The 20,495-nt window shown below is 46.9% G+C and overlaps 1 protein-coding gene across 2 annotated transcripts in view; it reads left to right on the top strand.

Moving 5' to 3' along the window:
• The window catches only part of TMCO4 (transmembrane and coiled-coil domains 4), a 77,437-nt gene that overhangs the window by 55,836 nt on the left and 1,106 nt on the right, over positions 1-20,495 (top strand). Inside the window, exons 13-14 of one of the 2 annotated variants that reach the window (XR_005777330.1) lie at positions 3,518-3,635; positions 15,702-16,200. Coding sequence is in view for 1 of the 2 variants with exons in the window: in XM_040422429.1 (XP_040278363.1) it covers positions 3,518-3,635; positions 15,702-16,103 (520 nt within the window). In the remaining variant the exon portion in view is untranslated. Of the gene's footprint in view, positions 1-3,517; positions 3,636-15,701; positions 17,199-20,495 lie in introns of those variants that run through there. The other variant, XM_040422429.1, reaches the window with a different exon arrangement.

Raw genomic sequence — 20,495 nt, 5'->3', positions numbered from 1 at the left:
CCCCCGTGCTTAGATGAGCCCCCCATTGCCCAGATCAGGACCCCCCCCCCCCTTCATGCTCAGATCAGAATCTCCCATGCTTAGATCAGACCCCCATTGCTCAGATCAGGACCCCCCATGCTTAGATGAGCCCCCCATTGCCCAGATCAGGACCCCCCCATGCTCAGATTAGAACCTCCCATGCTTAGATCAGACCCCCATGCTCAGTTTTATAATTCAAAAAAAAATCTCTTCCCTCTCCTGCTCAGGCACTGGGCTCCTGCTCGGGCCCCTGCTACTCTGCAGGTCTGACACGCTCTCCACTGTGACCTGATGAGCACAACGTCCGGTCATAGTGCGGGTCTCCACGTACTACGTTCTCACACTGCGTGCATCAGGACGTAGCGGAGAGTGAGCTGGAGCTGCAAAGTAGCAACAGAGCCCAATCAGGAGAAGACGTCTGAGCCTGGGGTGGAGAGTGATCCGCCTGACTGCTTCCCGGCTCCACCGCTATAGCCACGGGTTGGCCACCCCTGCTATATAGCTTTATACATATGTGAGTGTGTGTATAGATATACTATATACCATATACATGTGTGTTGTTTTTCACTCCCTCTGAATCATCTCTTGTTCGCTGCAGAATGAATAATGCGACAAATAATTACCCTGATTAAAGAAACCCAAGAATAGATCTGAGCACAGAGATTGTGGGGGAGGATTGTGACGCTGATGTCATACATTCCTGGGCGGAAAAAGATATGATGATACTGATATATTATATAGTATGCCAGGTGCCCTGCCCACTGATTCTGCACAGTATCTCTTTTTAGTCCAACAATCCCTAACAATCACATTAAACCCTCCCGAAAATGTCACTTTTTTAATTGGTAGACTTCTAATTCACGTCTGCAAAGCTCAGGAGCTTTGCGTGCAATTTAACCCCTTAATGCCGTAACTAAGGCTACTTTGACATCTGCGCTTTCCCTTTCCGCTATTGAGAGCCGTCATAGGATCTCAATAGCGGGGGAAAACGCTTCCGTTTTGTCCCTATTCATTGTCAATGGGGACAAAACTGAACTGAACGAAACATAATGCACCAGAATGGGTTCCGTTCCGTTTGGTTGCAATGTAAGTCGTCAATGGGGACGGATCAGTTTTCTCAGACACAATAGAAAACGGATCCGTCCCCCATTGACTTACAATGGTTTTAGAGACGGATCCGTCATGGCTTCTTTAAAGATAATACAACCGGATCCGTTCATAATGGACTCAGCCGGTTGTATTATTATGACGGAAGCGTTTTTGCTGATCCATGATGGATCCAGCAAAAACGCTGGTGGGAAAGTAGCCTAATTCTAATCCCCTTTAAAGTGGTATTTCCATCTCAGACAATGGGGCACATCGCTAGTCTATTACCCATATAGGGGTGGGTCCCACCTTTGGGACCCGCACCTATCTCGTAAAATGAGCAGGCAAAGTGAAGGAGAGCACACCACGCTTGCGTGGCCACCGCTTCCATTCACTTCAATGGGGCCGACAGAAATAGCCAAACCACCACTCGGCTATTTTCGGCGGCCCCATAGAAATGAATGGAGGGTGGTGCGCCCTCTTTCACTTTGCTCAGCTCAGTTTATGAGAAAGGTGGGACCCGCACCTATCAGACAATAGGGGCATAGACTAGCGATATGCCCCCATTGTCTGAGATGGAAATACCACTTTAAAGGGGCTGTCCAAGGTTTATAACCTCGGGCAGCCCCTATAAATGTGCTAAAATAACGAAAGAATCTATACTCGCCCCTTTCCTCCCCTGCGCTCCTGTCTTCCCGGATGCTGTTTGTTTTCCTGGCTGCAGCGGTGACGTTCCATGCACACAGGTCACTTCTGCTGCCAGTCACTGGACCCAGCAGTGACAATCCTGTGCATTGCTGAGGACAGTGAATGGCTGCACGGAACGTCAGCCCCATTTACGTCTATGGGGCTGAGCTGCGCCTAGGCCACGTGACTGATGAACGTTTCATCACTGCCCCAGGGAAAGCTGAGAGAAGGCTGCGGCCCTACTGTAAGCGCCGCTGCCTTCTCGAACAGCTGATCAGCGGAGGTCCCAGGTGTTGGACCCCCATCGATCACATACTGTACTGTCCAGAGGAGGCACTTTCCAATGTATTGCGACTGTTCATATTCCCTCCTCATTTTTCCATCACATTATACACACTAGATTGTAAACTTATCCTCAGGATAGGTCATCATTATCAGATTGGTGGGGGTCTGACCCCTGGCACACCCCCCAGTCCGCCATATGAAGAGGATGTGGCGCTGGGGCGAGAGCTGCGTCCTCTCCAGTGTTTACCTGCGCACCGTCTAGACCGTGAAGGTGATGCAGTGTCATTACAGCTTCTTCTTCTGTCCACTCGAATGAGACGGAGCAGTCGTAATTACAGCGCCACCCGCAGGTAATTCTGGAGAGGATGCAGCACTCAGACGAGCGCCTCAACCACTGGAAACCGCTGATCTTCCGTATTTATAGAGGAGAGCGCACACCAGGGATTGGAAGGAGGCTTCATGTCTACACCAGTGGTATCCGTTATACATCAGTGCAACGTGTCGGGCCGTTTTATTTGGTGCCCTTTTTCCATCTGATGAAAATACAGGAAAAAAAAAGTTCTGAGAACAGCCGCCGGGGCCTTCATCGGGCTGTTCATGCTCAGATTGTCCGGCATTGGAAGCGCGCTTCAGGAGAGGCGGCCGGATCTATGGTCGTGCGCAGTAGGCTCCGTAGTGGCCAACCCCTTCAAACAGCTGATCGGCGTGGGTGCTGATCTGATATTGATGACTTATCCTGAGGATAGGTCATCAGTATGAAGCTACTGCACAACCTCTTTAAGGGTACTTTCACACTAGCGTTTAAGTTTTCCGGTATTGAGATCCGTCATAGGGGCTCAATACCAGAAGAAGAAAAAAACGCTTCAATTTTGCACCCGTTCATCGTCAATGGGGACAAAACTGAACAGAACCGAGTGCTCAGAAATGCATTCCGTTCCGTTTAGTTGCGTTCCCAGACCGGAGAGCAAACCGCAACATGTTGTATTTTGCTTTCCGTCCTGGGATGCGGAGCCCAATGCAAGTCGATGGGGACAGATCCGTTTTCTCTGCCACAATAGAAAATGGATTTGTCCCCCATTGACTTGCATTGGGAGTAATGCCGGATGCGTCTTGGCTATGTTGAATATAATACAACCGGGTCTGTTCATAACGGATGCAGACGGTTGTATTATCAGTAACGGAAGCGTTTTTGCTGAACCCTGCCAGATTCAGCAGCAACGCTGGTGTGAAAGTAGCCTAAGGAGAGATGTCTAAATCCATATGCAGTGAGCTCCCCCTAGTGGTGTTTGCAGGTATCCAGAAATGTTTGGGTTGTGTGAAGGGAAGCAGAAGATGTGGTGCTCTGTAACGATGGAGCTGTGACCTCACTGACTAAGCACAGACTTTAGACCTAAATGTTACGTTTTCTATCCTGACATGTCACCTGTTCTTGTGGCAGAGGCGACTGGCTGCTCAGCTTTGTGTACCGCAGCTCTTCTGTGAAGCTAAGTGTGGCCGGATTACAGCCCGTGGACCTGGATGACCGCAGAATGGTTAATGTGGACCTTTCTTCAGTGGTAAGTGCCGCAGACACTTATGGGGATTATTTCTGACCGCCGAAATCTCTGCAGTTGTGAATACGCATAATTAAAATCAGCTGACCAGTGATTGGTGCCATTACCGGGAAGGTATGTTCCTAAGAATGTTTGTTCCCGATAATTGACCCGTATAAAGCTGCTTCCTGTCACCTGATGATCAAGCGAACGCCAGTAATTCTCTATGGGGGCTGATACAGAAGAGATAGTCGCTGCATGTAAATGCTACTTGCACCTGCTCTGACAAGCAGGCAATTATCGGGAATGATCAGTTCGTTCCGGATAATTGCCTGCTGATTCGGCCTGTGTAAAGAGGCCTTTACTAGGGCATGTGTCTGATAGGTGGAGGTCCAACATCTGTGTTGAGAATGTGGGTCCTGTGTCCCCCTCCCCTTATAAATGGAGCAGCGGTTGAGCTTCCACGCTGCCGTTGATCTCTAGCGCTGTCCTTGCCTATCTCCATCAGTCCCATAGAGATGAGTGGAGCAGCAGCGGGCATGCTGACTGCTGCTCCGTTCATGTGTGGGGGGCACAGAACCCCTGTTTACGTTATTCGTGGGGTTCCCAGCAGTCAAACCCCCACCAATCAAACACTTCTCCCCTATCCTTTGGATAGAGGATAGGTTTAAATCTTGGGACGTCACCTTTAGGCACAGGTCGCAGCTGCAATCAGTGACCCCAGTTTAGCTGACTTGTCTCAAGTAGTCTAATACGCTGTCACATTTGTAGGCTCTGCCTGCTTTTCTGTCTTACGTGCTTTACACTGCAGCTCTGCTTAGATGTTTAGGTGTACAACTCATTAGGAAATTAGAGCACACACACTGACGTTTTCTTACAGACTTATCTATATCTAAATGACATATAGAAGTCGATAATCATCCAAACAACCACTCACAGTCATTGGCGAGTGTGAACAGCGATCGAACGACAAACAACAATTGCCTTCTTTTTGTCGCATCTTTTTTTTCGCTGATCTAAAAAAAAAAAATTGCCGTCGCCACATTTCCCCAGGTATCTGCCTGTCACCGGTAACATAAACTGCATGGGGGGGACGATGGTATTACAACAAAAATCGCGATTATTGTATGATGTGTGACAAAAAACAAGCGCCGATCGACCTGCCATATTGTAGGTGAGCGCTTCTTATGGGCAGTTTGCCTGCCTGCGTGGGCTCTGTGTACAGTGTTAATTCCCAGCGGTAAGTGTCGACCACAGTCCTAGTGTGAAATAATGTATATCGCGTGGTGTACATTTTTGCGGTGGCCTGTGTATTAAAGGGCAGGCCGCTGTGTTTGCGACCAGTCCTGTCCGTCAGTCTCCATTGTCTAACACTGCATGTGCAGTCCATCTGCGGTGTCATCCACAGATGAACGGGACTGGTCACATGACACCCTATCAGCGACCATCTTTGGACCGGAGCACACGGCAGCGTTAAGTAGTCAGTGCAATACACAGGGATTATGCGCCATCATCGCCATCGATCTATGACTAATCTCAGGCGTCTTTAGCGCATACACTATTTTCTCACATTACCGGTGAGATGTTGATGCCTTCGCTCTTCCATAATCCCAGCTTCCCCAGGCACGAACGCCATGTTTCTTACTCTTCACCCCCCCCCCCCTCCTCATCTTTATATCGAGCGGCTTTGCTTGGAATCTCAGTCAAATGTAATTATTTCTGAATCCACTTCAGTTTCTCTCCCGTATACAGAGATGTTAATAAGGCTCAGGATTAGTCCAGCACAAAAGGACGAGCGTGTACGAGCGGCCTCTTCACCGGCCCTAATCCCCGTGGAGAGTGAGTACCGGAAGAGAACTGAATTATCGTTGTCAGTCAGTGCCGCAATAGAAAACAACCCCCCCCCCCCCGTAAATGCAAGTCCTGGAGTCAGGTTGTTAATGTATTCAGACAATTCTTAATTGTGTAGCTGGGTGCCAACAACTAGCCCCCTCTTTTCCACTGTTTAAAGGGGTTGTCCTAAAATAGGGAGCTGTCTCTGACATTCCCATAGAGAATTAATTCTGGAAACTTGGGACTCCAATTCTTGTGGTCGGTAGGATGCTAGAAGTCAGACATCCATATCTTGTATCAAAATGGTATGCTGGGCCCCACCACTAATAAAACCAAACCTAAAAAGGGTTTTATCCACATGTATACACAGAGTTCCCCTTAAAGGGGTTATCCAACCCTTGTAATTTCCCCAAAATGCCCGGGCACCGTATACAGGTTGTACTTACCCCACTTCCCGGCACTCGCGTCGCTCTTGATGCCCGCACGGCCACCGCTGCATCTCCCTGTCGCGTGGATCAAAACATCTGGCAATGAGGGGGGGGGGGGGTCGCAGCCAATAGCAGGCCGAGACAGGACAGAGCCTCCCTAGCGTCACCCTCGATGCTAGGGAAGCCTGTTCCCATCGCGGCCTGCTATTGGCTAACGCTGGATGTTTCGATCCGCGCGATGGGGAAATGCAGCGGTGGCCGTGCGGGCATCAGGAGCGACGCGGGTGCTGGGGAGCGAGGTAAGTATAATAATAATGGGTAACTAAAAACACTACAGGATAATATATAGGAAAATCTCCACCCACAGCGCAGTTCATAATAAAGCCAGTGAAAAGAGGTCCATGATTACCGATATCTCAAGTGCAAAAAGAAAATTTAAAAAAAGTACACGATAAAGTTAAATAAGGTGAAAAAGTGTCATGTAACATCACATGTGCAAAATAAAGTGCAGTATTTTGTATGTGATGTTACATTGTGACTTTTTTTTTCACCTTATTTAACTTTATCATTTTCTTCTTGTACTTGAGATATAATCATGGACCTCTTTTCGCTGCCTTTATTATGATCTGCGCTGTGGGTGGGCATTTTCCTATATATTATCTCCACTTCCCTTGTAGTGTTTTTTTTTGTGATGCAATAAAGTTACCTATTATTTTACTTCTCGGTGTGCATCCGGTTTTTGGCATGTACTTGCATTAAGGGAAAATGTATATCTTGGGACAACCCCTTTAAACCGTTCAGAACCAGGGTAATCAGTGTTCAGGACCAGACACAGTAGAAAGTTTTTATTTTTTTGCGGGACTAAAGCCCGTATTATACCTGCCGATTTTTCATATGAACCCTCATTAGCGATCATCTTGCAGTGTAATACTGCCGCCGATTGCTCAATGAACAAGCAAACTCTCATTTATCCGGCAATCCAAATCTTTTGAAATGTAAAAAAAAATAATCCATTTGCAGGCGGCAGATAGTGCTGTCTAATCACGATCTTCTGCCGGCAAACCACTGTACAGCATGGGGACGAGCAATGGCATAGCGATCGCTCCTCCTCATGCTGCGATCTTTTCCGCTAGCGAGCAGGCGATTGCTGGGAGCAAATGCTTCTCTCCCGACAATCGTCTGCCACGTCGGGCTGTGTAATACATGTAAGATATTGATGACCTATCCCCACAATCAGATCGGTGGGAGTCTGACACCCGACACAGTGGACGGAGTCGGAATCAAAAGGCTATAGTTTCTGGGTCAGACCCCCACTGATTTTGACATTAATGACATATCGTAAGGCTGGGTCATCAATATCTTAGTCCCCGAAAACCCCCTTAATGTGATCTGCATTAACTTGTTCAACAGCTATAATTTTTTTTTTTATTTGTTGGACTAATAATGTGTTTTTCAGGAATAATTTTTTTTTTTTTTTAATTATATATTTTTATTTTTTTTATTTTTAGTGTACATTTAAAAATTGTAAAAAAAAAAAAAATCTGCTTTTTGTACATTTTGCTATTGTCTTCAGGTTACCGTATTATATGACCATAAAATAGACCTTTTATTTGGGTTAATCATGGTCTCCTCTAGCGGTACAAGAACGATTTGCATGGAGAAAGTTCTTGTGGGGTGGATTTATTTATTTATTTTTATTTTATTATTTTATTTTTGTTTAGCTTTTTTATTTTTGGGGAACTTTATTACTATTCTTATTTTACCCTGTTACAAGGGAAATCCTGTTAGGACTGTGCTGGGTGTAGTTAGGGCTGGCAGTCATGTGACTAGTCACATGATCACCAGGACCAATGGAGGCCTCGGTTCTATACACATGGCTCACTGAGCGCCATGTTTAAGCCAATAGAGAAGACAGAATCACTGAACACTGCTTCTGTCTTCTCTCCAGGGCACCCCACTGTCTTACGGGACCCAACACTCACACGGCGGACGGGCGTTAAGTGGTTAGATAGGAAGAATTGCAGTTTAGGGTTCTGGGAATGCTAGGTAACTGGCCATACTGGTTGCCACCCAGCTTTCCCAGAAGCAGATGTAGCTAAGAATTGGGAGAATAGAATTTGCATAATTGTACATCAATGTCTCTGTGTCACCGTCAGCAGACCTGATCTGAGACTAATGCACAGATGTAGCAGGGCTGAGATTATTCGGGCCCGCACTGTGCCACGTAAAAACACTCGTAACAGGAATACAGCAAAATGACACACTAAACTCTGCTACATCTGCGTGCCTGGGGCACATACAGCACCTCATCCAGATACAGGTATTGTCAGCGTCTTTCTGATCACGTATGAGACAAGCTGCTGGACAAAGGATGGAACTCGACAGCCGCCTCCATCTTCTACACATCGTACATCAAGGGGCATCAGCGTTGATCTGAGATTTGGTGCCTGAGGGCACAAGACTGACAGGGAGTCTACAGGCTTTAAGGGGTTTTCCTGCATAGACATTGCTAGCCTGTCCCTTTAAGACAGATGCATGAAGGTGCAGGAGAGCAAAGGACCCCTGACCACCCCATGGAGGCGCCCTACAGAGTATGCGGAGAAAGAACTTATCTAATGTGTTGTGGAGCCGGGGCTGTCGCCAAGCTCTACCAGCCTCTAGATCAGGGATGCCCAAGCCGCGGCCCTCCAGCTTCTGCAAAATTACAACTACCAGCATCCCTGGATAGCCTACAGCTATTAGGGCATGATGGGAGTTGTCGTTTTGTAACAGCTGGAGGGCCGAAAGTTGAGCACCCTTGCTCTAGATCAGGGATGCTCAACATTCGGCCCTCCAGCTGTTGCAAAACTACAACTCCCAGCATTCCTTAATAGCTGTAGGCTGTCCAGGCATACTGGGAGTTGTAGTTCTGCAAAAGCTGGAGGGCCGCAGGTTGAGCATGCCTGCTCTAGATCATCAGTAAAGGAGTGATCTATGCATCAGCACAAAGCTAAGGTGTGTAATGGCAGACATATTAGTTACCGGACAGCTTTTCCTGAATCTGAGGATATTCACAGGGGAGATCTTGAGGTTAAGGCCTCATGCACACGGCCGTTATTTGGGTCCGCATCCGAGCCGCCGTTTTTTGCAGATCGGATGCGGACCCATTCACTTCAATGGGGCCGCAAAAGATGCGGACTGCACTCCGTGTGATGTCCGCATCCATTGCTCCGTTCTGTGGATCCGGAAAAAAAATAGAACATGTCCTATTCTTGTCCTTTTTGCGGCCAAGAATAGGCATGTCTACAATGGGCCGACCGTTCCGCAAATTGCGAAAAGCACGTGGGCGGCTTCCATTTTTTGCGGATCCGCGGCTTGCGGACCGCAAAAAACGGAACAGTCGTGTGCATGAGGCCTAAGTAAATATTCATCTTTGAACATCACGTCACACTTTACATAAAGAATTAGGCTAGGGCTACACAGCGTCATGTGTCGCGTGACATTTTTTGTAATGATAGTCAATCCAATAGTCCATCCATGTTGGATAGGTCATCAGTATCTAGTCGACCCCAGCTGTTTTAGAAGGAAGCGGTGCCCCTGTGAGCACCACGGCCTTTTCTCAGCTTTCCTAGGCCGAGTGACAACACATTCAACGGTCACATGGCCTAGGAGCAGCTCAGCCCCATTGAAGTGAATAGGGCTGAGTGAGATACCATGCACTGCCCCTATACAATGGACGGCACTGTGCCTGGTGACCACAGAGAAGGCCGAGGAGCTAACAGGAGCGCCAGTGACTTCTCAAAACTGCTGATCAGTGGGAGTCCCGGGTGTTTGGGAGACCTCATCAGTTATAAAATCCTGGAAAACCCTTTTAATCTAAACCATGTAGTCAACTGTGTACATATATTACTTATCCTGTACTGATCCTGAGTTACATCCTGTATTATACCCCAGAGCTGCACTCACTATTCTGCTGGTGGAGTCACTGTGTACATACATTACTTATCCTGTACTGATCCTGAGTTACATCCTGTATTATACTCCATAGCTGCACTCACTATTCTGCTGGTGCAGTCACTGTGTACATACATTACTTATCCTGTACTGATCCTGAGTTACATCCTGTATTATACTCCAGAGCTGCACTCACTGTGTACATGCATTACATTACTTATCCTGTACTGATCCTGAGTTAAATCCTGTATTATACTCCAGAGCTGCACTCACTATTCTGCTGGTGCAGTCACTGTGTACATACATTACATTACTTATCCTGTACTGATCCTGAGTTACATCCTGGATTATACTCCAGAGCTGCACTCACTATTCTGCTGGTGCAATCACTGTGTACATACATTACATTACTTGTCCTGTACTGATCCTGAGTCACATCCTGTATTATACTTCAGAGCTGCACTCACTATTCTGCTGGTGCAGTCACTGTTACATACATTACATTACTTGTCCTGTACTGATCCTGAGTTACATCCTGTATTATACTCCAGAGCTGCACTCACTATTCTGCTTGTGCAGTCGCTGTGTACATACATTACTTACCCTGTACTGATCCTGAGTTACATCCTGTATTATACTCCAGAGCTGCACTCACTATTCTGCTGGTGCAGTCACTGTGTACATACATTACATTACTTATCCTGTACTGATCCTGAGTTACATCCTGTATTATACTCCAGAGCTGCACTCACTATTCTGCTGGTGCAGTCACTGTGTACATACATTACATTACTTATCCTGTACTGATCCTGAGTTACATCCTGTATTATACTCCAGAGCTGCACTCACTATTCTGCTGGTGCAGTCACTGTGTACATACATTACTTATCCTGTACTGATCCTGAGTTACATCCTGTATTATACTCCAGAGCTGCACTCACTATTCTGCTGGTGCAGTCACTGTGTACATACATTACATTACTTATCCTGTACTGATCCTGAGTTACATCCTGTATTATACTCCAGAGATGCACTCACTATTCTGCTGGTGCAGTCACTGTGTACATACATTACATTAGTTATCCTGTACTGATCCTGAGTTACATTCTGTATTATACTCCAGAGCTGCACTCACTATTCTGCTGGTGCAGTCACTGTGTACATACATTACTTATCCTGTACTGATCCTGAGTTACATCCTGTATTATACTCCAGAGATGCACTCACTATTCTGCTGGTGCAGTCACTGTGTACATACATACATTACTTATCCTGTACTGATCCTGAGTTACATCCTGTATTATACCCCAGAGCTACACTCACTATTCTGCTGGTGGAGTCACTGTGTACATACATTACTTATCCTGTACTGATCCTGAGTTACATCCTGTATTATACTCCATAGCTGCACTCACTATTCTGCTGGTGCAGTCACTGTGTACATACATTACTTATCCTGTACTGATCCTGAGTTACATCCTGGATTATACTCCAGAGCTGCACTCACTATTCTGCTGGTGCAGTCACTGTGTACATACATTACATTACTTGTCCTGTACTGATCCTGAGTTACATCCTGTATTATACTCCAGAGCTGCACTCACTATTCTGCTGGTGCAGTCACTGTGTACATACATTACATTACTTATCCTGTACTGATCCTGAGTTACATCCTGGATTATACTCCAGAGCTGCACTCACTATTCTGCTGGTGCAGTCACTGTTACATACATTACATTACTTGTCCTGTACTGATCCTGAGTTACATCCTGTATTATACTCCAGAGCTGCACTCACTATTCTGCTGGTGCAGTCACTGTGTACATACATTACATTACTTATCCTGTACTGATCCTGAGTTACATCCTGGATTATACTCCAGAGCTGCACTCACTATTCTGCTGGTGCAGTCACTGTGTACATACATTACATTACTTATCCTGTACTGATCCTGAGTTACATCCTGTATTATACTCCAGAGCTGCACTCACTATTCTGCTGGTGCAGTCACTGTGTACATACATTACTTATCCTGTACTGATCCTGAGTTACATCCTGTATTATACTCCAGAGCTGCACTCACTATTCTGCTGGTGCAGTCACTGTGTACATACATTACATTACTTATCCTGTACTGATCCTGAGTTACGTCCTGTATTATACTCCAGAGCTGCACTCACTATTCTGCTGGTGAAGTCACTGTGTACATACATTACATTACTTATCCTGTACTGATCCTGAGTTACATCCTGTATTATACTCCAGAGATGCACTCACTATTCTGCTGGTGCAGTCACTGTGTACATACATTACATTAGTTATCCTGTACTGATCCTGAGTTACATTCTGTATTATACTCCAGAGCTGCACTCACTATTCTGCTGGTGCAGTCACTGTGTACATACATTACTTATCCTGTACTGATCCTGAGTTACATCCTGTATTATACTCCAGAGCTGTACTCACTATTCTGCTGGTGCAGTCACTGTGTACATACATACATTACTTATCCTGTACTGATCCTGAGTTACATCCTGTATTATACTCCAGAGATGCACTCACTATTCTGCTGGTGCAGTCACTGTGTACATACATACATTACTTATCCTGTACTGATCCTGAGTTACATCCTGTATTATACCCCAGAGCTACACTCACTATTCTGCTGGTGGAGTCACTGTGTACATACATTACTTATCCTGTACTGATCCTGAGTTACATCCTGTATTATACTCCATAGCTGCACTCACTATTCTGCTGGTGCAGTCACTGTGTACATACATTACTTATCCTGTACTGATCCTGAGTTACATCCTGGATTATACTCCAGAGCTGCACTCACTATTCTGCTGGTGCAGTCACTGTGTACATACATTACATTACTTATCCTGTACTGATCCTGAGTTACATCCTGGATTATACTCCAGAGCTGCACTCACTATTCTGCTGGTGCAGTCACTGTTACATACATTACATTACTTGTCCTGTACTGATCCTGAGTTACATCCTGTATTATACTCCAGAGCTGCACTCACTATTCTGCTGGTGCAGTCACTGTGTACATACATTACATTACTTATCCTGTACTGATCCTGAGTTACATCCTGGATTATACTCCAGAGCTGCACTCACTATTCTGCTGGTGCAGTCACTGTGTACATACATTACATTACTTATCCTGTACTGATCCTGAGTTACATCCTGTATTATACTCCAGAGCTGCACTCACTATTCTGCTGGTGCAGTCACTGTGTACATACATTACTTATCCTGTACTGATCCTGAGTTACATCCTGTATTATACTCCAGAGCTGCACTCACTATTCTGCTGGTGCAGTCACTGTGTACATACATTACATTACTTATCCTGTACTGATCCTGAGTTACATCCTGTATTATACTCCAGAGCTGCACTCACTATTCTGCTGGTGCAGTCACTGTGTACATACATTACTTATCCTGTACTGATCCTGAGTTACATCCTGTATTATACTCCAGAGCTGCACTCACTATTCTGCTGGTGGAGTCACTGTGTACATACATTACATTACTTATCCTGTACTGATCCTGAGTTACATCCTGTATTATACCCCAGAGCTGCACTCACTATTCTGCTGGTGGAGTCACTGTGTACAGACATTACTTATCCTGTACTGATCTTGAGTTACATCCTGTATTACACTCCAGAGCTGCACTCACTATTCTGCTGGTGCAGTCACTGTGCACATACATTACATTACTTATCCTGTACTGATCCTGAGTTACCTCCTGTATTATACTCAAGAGCTGCACTCACTATTCTGCTGGTGAAGTCACTGTGTACATACATTACATTACTTATCCTGTACTGATCCTGAGTTACATTCTGCATTATACTCCAGAGCTGCACTCACTATTCTGCTGGTGGAGTCACTGTGTACAGACATTACATTACTTATCCTGTACTGATCCTGAGTTACATCCTGTATTATACTCCGGAGCTGCACTCACTATTCTGCTGGTGCAGTCACTGTGTACACACATTACTTATCCTGTACTGATCCTGAGTCACTGATTGCATATAAATATAAATCTCGGCATTACCCTTTTGAGGTTTCTTCCTCTGAGCACAGTTGGGGCATGCCCTGTGTGTGGATGGCTGCTCTCGGCTGTCGTTTCCCATTCATTTTCCCTCCTCCTTCCATCTTATACTTTTCTCGGCTCCTCGGTGTGGGTTGTGAGAGAGGAGCGGGCTCGTACAGATGACCCCCGGGGTATTATAAATAAGTCATGTAACCCCGTCAATCTCATCTCCATTTCTCGGTTCTAGATGCCTGAGAGGCGCTTCCCTGGGGACGTGCTGCTATTTACGCTGTGCAGGCGCTTCTGCGCAGCACTGAGGGATCTGAGCTAGCATATAGAGGCAGGCCTGACATACAGAGGGACCATTAACGGCACGGCGAGTGCACCACACGTTCCAGGTGATAAAAGCTTTGTGCTTCCGAGAGGTGTGAACTGCAGCTTCTTCGTCTTGCATTACTGGCAGCCATGTTATTCACCAGCCGACGTGGAGCATGCTGGGAGTTGTAGTTCTGCCACAGGTTGGAGATCACTGCTCTAGGTCCTCATCTTATGTTCCCAGCCGCCATGGGACTACAGGTCTCAGCCAGCCTAGCTGATTCTATCTATTCTAGAACCTCTTCCATAGTATATATAGACACCGTACAGTCCTTCCCGGTTCCTGTGGAACTACAACTCCCAGCAATGCCGCTCACGGCTGCCTTTACCTATAATTAGTGAGATTCCTTTAGTGTTGATTTTTCCCTCCTCTGTACATTTCTCTGCTGTGAGTTAATGAGAGGCGCGGACGCCCCGCAGCAGATAATTGGCGCGCCGCCCCCACCTGGCAGAAATTAATTACACCTCCAGGTTAAGCGCTGACCTGCTGTCCTTTTCACAGTCCCTCGGGAGAGGAGCAGGTCTCCGGGTGTTTAGGGGGGGGAGAGAACAGCTGCTCTGCACAATGCAGCAGCGCCGCCCCCCGTAATTACCCGCGGGCGCACAGTTCACTGCCTTTTGTTTTCTACTGTTTGCTGTTGATTTTCTTCTAGTTTTCAGATTTTTCCGCTTGTGACGGCTTTGTATTCCCGAGCCCTCAGCGCCGCCTGTCAATGGCCTGCAGCTGCGGCAATGGGACAGCACCGCCGGAAAACAAAGCTCCGTAATCGCCGCCAGCGGCCTCTGCATGCCCATTGCTGAGAGTGGTTAGACTTGTCTTCTGTCTTAAAGGGGAATAGACCCCTAATACGCCCGTTATGGAATTGCATTGTTAGCAGTTAGCCTTTACACGCTGCAACTAAAAATATGTTCCGTTCAACTAAATGGGAGTTGCAAAAACTCTGCCAAAACAACCCCATTCAGATGAATGGAACTGATTTTCAGTCGCAGAATTTTCAGCAAAAATCTTCCGTGTGTGAACGCCCCCCTTATACATCTCTGTTACCGGGGTCAGGAGGAGAGAGTTGGCAGGTCGGCTACGAGGAAGCCACATGGGGGGCGGGCAGCAGGGCCAGTGAGACGATGCTCTGAGGAAAGCGGTCGCTCGCCCTTAAAACGGAGTCCTAATTCAATTCCATCTATGAGGAAATCGCCAACAATGTAATTCCCTAATGCAGGTTTTAAAGGTCCTCTGCGGTGTTCCTGCTTCTGTGGCCACCATTATGATTTCCATAGTGGTTGTCATAGGCTTTCTGATTAAAGGGGGGGGGTTGTCAGCGGCCATATTGGCAGTCCCCCAGCTTTCCTCGGATCAGATGTCAATTTAGTGAGGGTTTTTAATTTAAAGGGGACACGCCCTATATAATCATCGTATAATGGCTGCTTTACTGATGTTCACGTCTCTTCCCCACCCCCATAGGTGAACGGACACCTGGACTACATGAAGCAGATGGACACAATTCTGAAGGCCGTGGGCATTAAGACTAAGGAGTGTCGGCTGGAGGAGCAGAACAACGGACTTCTCCACGCGCCGGGGGGATTCCTCGCTCCGAGCACTGAGCTGGCAGAAGAAACACGCAGCGAGGAGGACGTTTCACCATGGGACTGGGAGCCGGTCACAATGGCAGCTGACTTACCCCATACTCCCTGCACCCGGTGCGGTACCGCGCAAGCGGAAGAAGCGTTTTGTAGAGACTGCACTAACAACAACATAGCCGCTAAAGATCCAGACGAGAGCGGCAGAGAAAACGGGAGCGGCACTCTGCACCCTCTTAAAGAGACAGAACACGACCCAGGGTTCAGCTGCAGTTCTGTAGGGTGATCCAGACTCCCATGTGTTAGATACTGTGATACACGGAGACTGTCCGTGACCCGTCACCAGCAGCAGGCAGGACGGCTGACAGGCTGCCCCCGGTGATGTATCCTCCCGGAGGTAAAGCTGGTCACATGATGCTGTGCTGGGAATTTAGCACCGCTGCCTGATAAGTGAAGGGGGCGCACAATCCCCTGCTGCCATTAAAAAGTGTAGAAAAAAACGCATCCATAATCCGCCCTCTTTATAATATCGTATTCGGCCACAGGGGCTCAGAACAATTGTCACCCAGCCTTCTATAGAATCCGCTGAGTCTTTATATTTCTTTATTTTACTTTTTGTCTTTATTTTTTTTCTATCTATCTATCTATCCATTCCTCAACAGTGAAATTGAAACACCAAGAAGGACAAGTTGTAAGCTTATGCAAAACGAGGAAGTAGTAGATGTCGCTAAGATCTGCAGATTATGAAATTTTCCAGCACCTAGCTCCAATTTCTGGCATGTGGGGGGGGCATAAAAGCCAGATTGAAATCTGTTTTTTAAACACTTGAAATCTCAAAAATCTGATCAAGATATGTGGAATGATTGTACGATGCCTCCTGTTGTGTGTCTCGGTGGAGAACATCTGCACGGAGGGGTCGTCTGATTAGAAGAATGGCGTGTAGTGATCCATCCTGTACTGAACTGGATGTAACATCCCAAGCCTAAGGCAGCAAACAGTGACTACACAAACCATCAGAAGGCACCTACACAACATTGGACTATGAGCCAGGCGTCCAGCTACAGGTGATCCACTGACCTCACTCCACCGCGACTATCATGGTGCACAGCAAGACGTCAATGGAGGTCTGTCCTCTTCAATGATGAGATCTACCTTTGTCTCAGATGCAGTGATAGCCGGATTTTGGTCTGGAGACCATTTGGGCAACGCCATGAAGAAGTCTTCACAAAGGAACGTCACACCGATCCTACTCCTCGGATTATGGTGTGACATGGCATTTCAAGTACTCGAACAGATCGGCGTTTGGGCTCATTCACACGGCCATTCCGTGTATTGGGGGCCGCAATTTGCGGTTCCAATTACGGGCGTCATCCGTGATCCGTCTGCACCTTTTTGCGGTGCGGACAGGGCCGGTGCAAGGATTTTTGCCAACACAAGCAAAGCTACATTTTGGCGCCCCCCTCGCAGCTCACCTGGCCCTGGATCCGTCTGCAGCAGCTGGCTTCGCCTTTGTGTGGTCCTGGTATATTCTCATTGCTTCAGACAATCGCTGGTTTGAGGACCGTATTTTTCGCCCTCTAAGACGCACCTAGGTTTTAGAGGAGGATAATAAGAAAAAAAAAAATACATATATACAATATAAGCTCCCCATGTCAGCCATCATGTCTCCATGTCAGCCATTAGCCCCCCATTTCAGCCATCATGCCCCCATGTCAGCCATCAGCCCCCCATTTCAGCCATCAGCCCCCCCATGTCAGCCATCAGCCCCCCATTTCAGCCATCAGCCCCCCCCATGTCAGCCATCAGCCCCCCCCATGTCAGCCATCAGCCCCCCATTTCAGCCATCATGCCCCCATTTCAGCCATCATGCCCCCATGTCAGCCATCATGCTCTCACATGTCAGCCATCAGTGCAAATAAAATAAAAATAACTTGCCTCTCCTGCTGCTGGACGTCGCCGCTCCTCACCACCAGCGCTCTCTCTCTCTTCTTTCTGGTTCTCGGCTGTCAGCTGTGAAGGCTGAGCACAGTGAGGTCACATGGCGCGCAGCCCTTTACAGCAGACAGGCGAGCGGAGGACCAGGAAGCGGTGAGTACAGATCCTTCCCTGCTTCCCGGTGCTAATGAAGCGCTTCATTAGTATTTGCCCTTTAAGAACCAGGGGCAAAAAATACGGGGTATTTTAAAAAAAAAAGTAAAATCCCGCCCCCCCCCCCCTTAGCGCCCTAAGGCAGCCGCTTGGTCTGCCTTATAGCGTCGGGCCTGGGTGCGGAGGCGCGGACAGAAACCCCACGGGATCGTTCCACACAGACCTTCTGGTTTGCGCACCTATTCAAGTGAATGGGTCTGCATCCGTGATGCGGGGTGCAAACGGCCGGTGCGGGCACGACCAGGCAACGGCCGTGTGCATGAGCCCTTACATTGATTTGGTCCTGGAACCAGTGATAGTCATTTCTCCACAGTGTCCCAGAGCTGTTTTTCATCAGGACAATGCCAGTCCGCATGTTCAGCTTGCTGCTGTGGGCAGCCTGTGTGGCCTAAACGTGCTCCCAGGGCCTGCAGCATCTCCGGACTTACTGCCGTCAAGCACATCTGGGATGTCATCACGTCAGCAGCGGATCTTGATGATTTGCGTGCTCAAGTACATTCAGCGTGGCAGAACATTCCGCGCGTGTATTTCTGAACGTGGCGCTCACACTCCATACTGAATAAATCGAGCTGTTTTGAATATTTTGTTTCCATTTTTTGTCATTTGCATATCATTAACATGTCTATTGATCCTAAGATTTCCATAATTCCACGACCTTCCCTTCTCAATGTATTTTTTTTATTTATATTTTCATTTTTATTATTTGTACTTTACGTTTTTTTTACTGGTACTTTTTTTGTTTGTTGTCCTACTCTCCCAAAGGGGTTTTGCGGTTTGCATCAGCATCCTGTATCATTTATGAAGGCAGCTGTAATTTTGTAGTGTATTTCTTTTCCCGTTATTGCCCCATGTTCCGTTCTGGGCTGTGATCACATGACCATGTCCATGCAGCTCTTTCTTCTATCCTGTGATGTCATGTCCATGGGCGGGGCAGTGAAAGGGGAGTGTCTATGTAACTAGCTGTGTGGGAGGAGCTATAAACTATATGGGCACGGTTAGGGGCGGTGCTGGAGCTGTGGCAGAGAAAGGAGAAGAAGTGCATCATGGGTTTGGTTGGATCCAACAACAGGAAGTGCTGCATACATGGTGAAAACGGGTCAGGAGAGTCCAAATTGAAAAAGAAAAGGTATGAAGAAGATGTACAGTACATGAGGTAAGCACCTACATGAGCATGTCTGTTAAAAACCATAGTAATCCCTATGAGTAAGGCCTCATGCACACGACCGTTTTTTTTTGCGGTCCGCAAAACGGATTTCCGTTGTTCCGTGATCCATGACCGTTTTTTTCCACCGACATGAAAAGTGAAAAAAGTCAAGTTTCCATTGAAAATGATAGGAAAAACGGACACGGATCACGGACGCGGATGACTATCTTGTGTGCATCTGTGATTTTTCACGGACCCATTGACTTGAATGGGTCCGTGAACCGTTGTCCGTGAAAAAAATAGGACAGGTCATATTTTTTTCACGGACTGGAAAAACGGATCACGGACGCGGAAGCCAAACGGTGCATTTTCCGATTTTTCCACGGACCCATTGAAAGTCAATGGGTCCGCGAAAAAAAAAGGAAAACGGAACAACGGCCGCGGATGCACACAACGGTCGTGTGCATGAGGCCTAAGACCTACTCTTACACAAAGCTGGACTGGCCTTTTAAGTTGTAAATTGAGTTTTTTCCCGGGAATTTGCCCTTTAAGGACTCAATCTTCTGTACTAGGAATACCTGACATTTATCTAATGTCATCGAGCTTGTTCCATCACTGCCAGTGGCGAGGACGAGCGCTCTCCCCTCCCCCACGCGCAGCTCCTCAAATATCACTGAATTTATTAGAAAAAAAATATTACAGAAATTACTGTACAAAATGTCACCAGTGAAGCCCCAGGACGGGATCAGGGACGGGACCCCCGACGCGGTTCAGGGGCCAAAGTGACCTCAGATCGTAGCTGTACTTTAAGGAAAACGCAGATTTTGAATCCTCAGGTAAATTCCGCCTAGTAACATCTTGTCACTCCAGAGCTGCATTCATAATTCTGCTGGCTTCCTGTTTTGAAAGCAGCCCATTGTGGGAGCTTATATGTTAGCTAAGCTGATTGGAGCTAAGCCACACCTGTTGCTAGGGGCAACCAGCAAAACTTTGAAATCAGCTGCGGATGTGATTGGAGAAAATAAATAAAAAAAACAGCAAGAACAAGAAAAACAGTAAAGCAGAATATTTCCATACTCACAGTGTATTATTAGATCCGAATATGTGATAAACGCAACAACAGTAACAATCAGAATCTGTAAACAAATAAATCAGATGGCGCTGCCCCCTATGGACAAGAATTAGTACACGTGCAAAAACGGCTTACACTTGTGTCCCTGAGTCTCCATCTTCTGTGCAGGTAGTCCTATAGACCCCCCTTTAAAATGTCAGTCTTCACCGCAGTTCTGGAATTTTGTTTGTGAACCAGGAGGCTCAGGATGAACTTCCATATGGCCACAGAGAGCAAGAGGAAATAGAATATAAAAGGTGGAATATAAAATGGGG

The sequence above is a fragment of the Bufo bufo genome, chromosome 1, assembly GCF_905171765.1.
Source record: "Bufo bufo chromosome 1, aBufBuf1.1, whole genome shotgun sequence".
Lineage (NCBI taxonomy): Eukaryota > Metazoa > Chordata > Amphibia > Anura > Bufonidae > Bufo > Bufo bufo.
Note: the sequence above shows the minus strand (reverse complement) of the source record. Positions and strands in the feature narration are given on the sequence as shown.